Here is a 4,811-nt window from a genome sequence, read left to right as displayed (position 1 = left end):
TTTGAAGATAATACAGCAAGTATTGCTCAACTTAAAGGCAGATATATCAAAGGTGATAGAATAAAACATATTTCTCCTAAATTCTTCGTCACTCATGATCTTCAAAATCAATGGACAATTGATATCCAACAGATCCACTCAAGTGATAATCTGGTAGATTTATTTACAAAGTCACTCCCAAAATCCTCCTTTGAAAGATTGGTACATGGGATTGGGATGCGCCGATTTCGAGACATTAAATGATGTCGACAAGAGGGGGAGACTGTACTCTTTTTCCTTTGGTCAGGTTTTTTTTCCATTGGGTTTTTCTTGACAAGGTTTTTAATGAGGCAGTCCCTATCACTAAAGGATATTGTACTCTTTTTCCTTCACTAAGATTTTTTCCCACTGAATTTTTCTTTAGTAAGGTTTTAACGAGGCAATAATCCTAAATGGTCATTCAAGGGGGAGTGTTACGATAAGAATGAAATGAATGACCATGGGTGGCTCACCTTTTCCATACTGAAGTTCTATGTTACCAAAGTCCTTACATTTAATAATAGTGGAAAAAGGTAGCCTCCTTGCATGTATAAATAGAGGTTAAATCTCAGTACGTAACACAAAATTACATCAATAACAACAATCTCTCTTCTCTCTCTATATTATCTTTTTCTCTTTTTCATACGTTGCTAATATATAATAGTAGTGAATATATAAATTACTTCTATTATTATAGTGAGATAATTATATTAGTGAATATCAAAACTAGAGCCTTCTATTTACATTTTATTTTATATCTTCCTTATTTATTTATTCTACAACAAAGATTTCGTTAGTTGTATGCTTCTACATTTCAACCAATTCAACTTCCCTTCTATGTTTCTCCCAAACACTTTTCATGCACATATTATGACACAGTAATGATAATATGATCATGATGGCTCTTACAATCATCATCTTTCTCATATCTATTGCTTCACAAGCTTCAATAAACATGTTGTTAACTACAACAATGGCCATGCCATTAAGTTCTGAGACTGATAAGCTTGCTTTGTTGACTTTGAAGGACAAGCTTACTAATGGTGACTCAAATGTTCTTCCATCATGGAATGAGTCTCTTCATTTCTGTGAATGGCAGGGCGTTACATGTGGTCGCCGCCACAAGAGAGTCTCAGCATTGCATTTGCAAAATCAAGACTTGGGTGGTACTCTTGCACCATCATTAGGAAATCTAACCTTCCTCAAGAAGCTCAATCTTACTGACCTCAACTTGTACGGTCAGATTCCAAGACAAGTTGGTCGTTTAAAGAGGCTGCAGATTCTTAGCTTCCAGCAGAATCATCTTCATGGTGAGGTTCCCCGGGAAGTTGGTCGATTGAAGTCGTTGTACGCTCTCGAACTAACGAGAAATAATCTTCAAGGTGAGATTCCTATGGAGCTAATCAACTGCTCAAGTCTTAAGAAAATTGACTTGTCCTACAACAATTTAACTGGGAAAGTTCCATCATGGTTTGGATCCATGATGCAACTTACTATGTTGGAGCTTGGATTCAATAATCTAGTTGGTAATATCCCACCAACCTTGGGGAATCTTTCATCACTTGATACATTGTATCTTGCAGGAAACAATTTGGAAGGTCCTATAATTCATGCTTTGGGAAGGTTGTCAAATTTGGAGTACCTCTCTTTGAGTACCAATAATTTGTCAGGCCAAGTTCCTAATGCATTCTACAACCTTTCAAATCTTCAAGTTCTTGATATAAGTAACAACAAATTAATGGGTCCTATTTCTTCAAATTTACATCTTGCTTTTCCCAATCTGTCTGTTTTTGTTGTTGCATCAAATCAATTCACTGACAACTTCCCATCTTCATTATGCAATCTGACAAGATTGATAGAATTTGATTTATCATTCAATAATTTTAGAGGGCTAATTCCTCCTACTTGGGGAAGCTCAAATAATCTTATCTACTTTGGCATTAATTACAATGGTCTAATAGGAAGTGGGAAAGCTCAAGATTTGGATTTCCTTTCCTCTTTAACCAATTGCACTCAGTTGTCATATTTGATTTTGCAAGGAAATAATCTTGGTGGTGTATTGCCAAATCTCATAGGCAACTTCTCTACCAATCTCACTGTGCTTGATATAGCCCATAATCAAATATCTGGAAGCTTGCCTCAAGAAATTGGAAACTTGGTCGGCTTAGGTTTACTTGCTATGAATAAAAATTCCCTTGAGGGAACAATTCCAGATTCAATTGGGAATCTTAAAAATCTAGTAAGATTATCCTTGGATGATAACAATCTCTCAGGTAATATTCCTGTTGCCATTGGCAATCTTACTATGCTGTCAGAAGTTTATATGGACTCAAATAATCTTGAGGGAAGCATTCCATTTACCTTAAGATATTGCACAAATATGCAGACTTTCGCTGCCGGGAACAACAATTTAAGTGGTAGCATACCAACTCAAACCTTTGAATACCAACAAGGTTTAGTAAATCTTGATTTAGCCAGCAACTCCATTACTGGTCCAATCCCTCCAGAGTTTGGTAACCTGAAGCATCTTTCTAAATTGTATCTATTTTCAAACAAGTTGTCTGGTGTCATTCCCATTGAACTTGGTGCTTGTTCTGCATTGATAGAGCTTTATCTAGATGTAAACTTCTTCCATGGAAATATACCTTCCTTCTTGGGTTCTCTAAGATCACTTGAATTCTTAGGACTTTCCAACAACAGCTTCTCAGGCACAATCCCACATGAACTTGAAAACTTGACACAATTGAATGCATTGGACCTTTCCAATAACCAGCTCTATGGCAAGGTTCCATTAGGAGGAATCTTTAGTAACATCACAGCAATATCACTCATTGGAAACAAGGATCTCTGTGGTGGGATAACTCAACTGAATTTCCCTCCATGTCCAAAGTTGCCCTCAAATAAACACAAGAGCTCTCTTAGAAAGAAAATTATTGTCATCAGTGTTATTGGAGGGATTTTGATCTCGTTCATTATTTTTGTTAGCATCTATTGTTTCATGAGGAAGCCCAAGAAGTTACCTTTTTTGCCATCATTGGAACATAAGTACTTGAGGGTTTCTTATGGAGAGCTACATCAAGCAACAAATGGATTTTCTTCATCCAATTTAGTTGGCACAGGAAGTTTTGGTTCTGTGTATAGAGGAACCCTTGTTCATTTTGAGAGACCTGTTGCTGTGAAAGTGTTGAACCTTCAAACACGCGGGGCATCAAAGAGTTTCATGGCCGAATGCAAAGCTCTAGGAAAAATCAAGCACAGAAACCTTATCAACATATTGACTTGTTGTTCAAGTGTTGATTACAAAGGGGATGATTTCAAGGCCATAGTGTTTGAGTTCATGCCTAATGGGAGTCTAGAAACCTTGTTACACCACACTATTGAAGATAGCGAGTCAACAAGTCCAAGTCTCAACCTGATGCAAAGAGTAAATATTGCTCTTGATGTAGCTTTTGCATTGGATTATCTTCACAATGATTTAGAGGAAGCTGTAGTTCATTGTGATATTAAGCCAAGCAATGTTTTACTTGATGATGACATGGTTGCCCACTTGGGAGACTTTGGATTAGCTAGGCTTGTTCATGGTGTCGCAAGCCACTCTAGCAGTGATAAAGGAAGTTCCTCAGTAATCAAGGGAACCATCGGATATGTTCCACCAGGTAAAATTAAAGATTTAATTTTTCTTTTTAATCTCTCTTGGTAATATGTTGCTACTATTTTTAACGAATTCATGAATTGTTAGATTCATGATAATAACATATTTATATTAATTTACTTATAAGTTATAACTAATCCTAAGCACATTAAGAGTTAGATGTTACCCTATTATAACAATGAAATGCTTGAAATATTTATTGAACTGAAAATCCTTTTCTTGATATCTTTGTTGGAATCAAACAGAGTATGGAGCAGGTAGGTCAATATCAGCAAAAGGAGACATCTATAACTATGGAATTCTTCTTCTGGAGATAGTAACCGGAAAGAGACCAACGGATGGCATATTTGGTGAAGATCTAAGCCTACACAAGTTCTGTAAAATGGCAATTCTAGAAGGAATTTCTGAGATTGTTGATTCAAGATTGCTCATTCCAATTGATGAACAAGAGGAAAGAAGGGTTACACAACAGCAAAATATCAAGGAGTGTTTGGAGTCGTTTGCTAGGATTGGAGTTGCATGTTCCGAAGAATTTCCCTCTCAACGGATGAACATTAAAGATGTCATAATGGAGCTTCATGCAATTAAACACAAACTGCTTCCATAGAAGGAAGATAGGCGTCATGTTTATGAAAATAAATTACCTACTTAAGATATTTCGGTTGTTGCATTATTACTCTATTTTATTTGAATTACTTTGTGTTGTAGTTTACATCGAGTAAATTTCTTCTGTTCTATACCATTACAAGGACTAGGGAATAAATTTTGGTTACAAATCTTCTCCCTTTTTTCAAGGGGAAAAAACTGTAATAAGGTATTTTTCAAATTTCACTATGCAATAGTATTAAATTAAGGTAAATTCAGGTGCAATTAACTCACAATTGAAAATTAGGGGTAAAAGCGGATCAGATCGGATCATATATAGCTAAAATTTCGATTCAATCCGCACTAAAATCGAATCCAATATCCGCACTTTTTAAGTTTGGACCCGATATTCAGATCGAATAGCGGATATATCCGTAAAAGACAAAAATATTTTTAAAAAGTTATATTTATTAAAAAATATTAATAAAATTTGTTTTTTTTTCTATTCTTTTAAATATATTTACTCTTAAAATAATATTAAACATATTTTTCTTAA

General features: G+C 35.3%; 1 protein-coding gene across 1 annotated transcript; it reads left to right on the top strand.

The window, feature by feature from the left end:
* LOC107606631 (probable LRR receptor-like serine/threonine-protein kinase At3g47570) lies at window positions 455–4,416 on the top strand. Its single transcript, XM_021107291.1, has 2 exons — window positions 455–3,674; window positions 3,916–4,416. Exons 1-2 carry the CDS (start codon window positions 908–910, stop codon window positions 4,275–4,277), a joined length of 3,129 nt encoding a protein of 1,042 aa, XP_020962950.1. The 5' UTR covers window positions 455–907; the 3' UTR covers window positions 4,278–4,416.

Source organism: Arachis ipaensis, chromosome B07 (assembly GCF_000816755.2).
Source record: "Arachis ipaensis cultivar K30076 chromosome B07, Araip1.1, whole genome shotgun sequence".
NCBI lineage: Eukaryota > Viridiplantae > Streptophyta > Magnoliopsida > Fabales > Fabaceae > Arachis > Arachis ipaensis.
The sequence above is the reverse complement of the archived record's forward strand: the minus strand, read 5'-3'. Positions and strand labels throughout refer to the sequence as shown.

Bases quoted from the DNA above. Each gene is read 5' to 3' on its own strand.
- LOC107606631 (XM_021107291.1), top strand. From the start codon at position 908: ATGATCATGATGGCTCTTACAATCATCATCTTTCTCATATCTATTGCT. The intron at 3,675-3,915 runs GTAAAATTAAAG...GGAATCAAACAG, and splicing joins CATCGGATATGTTCCACCAG to AGTATGGAGCAGGTAGGTCA.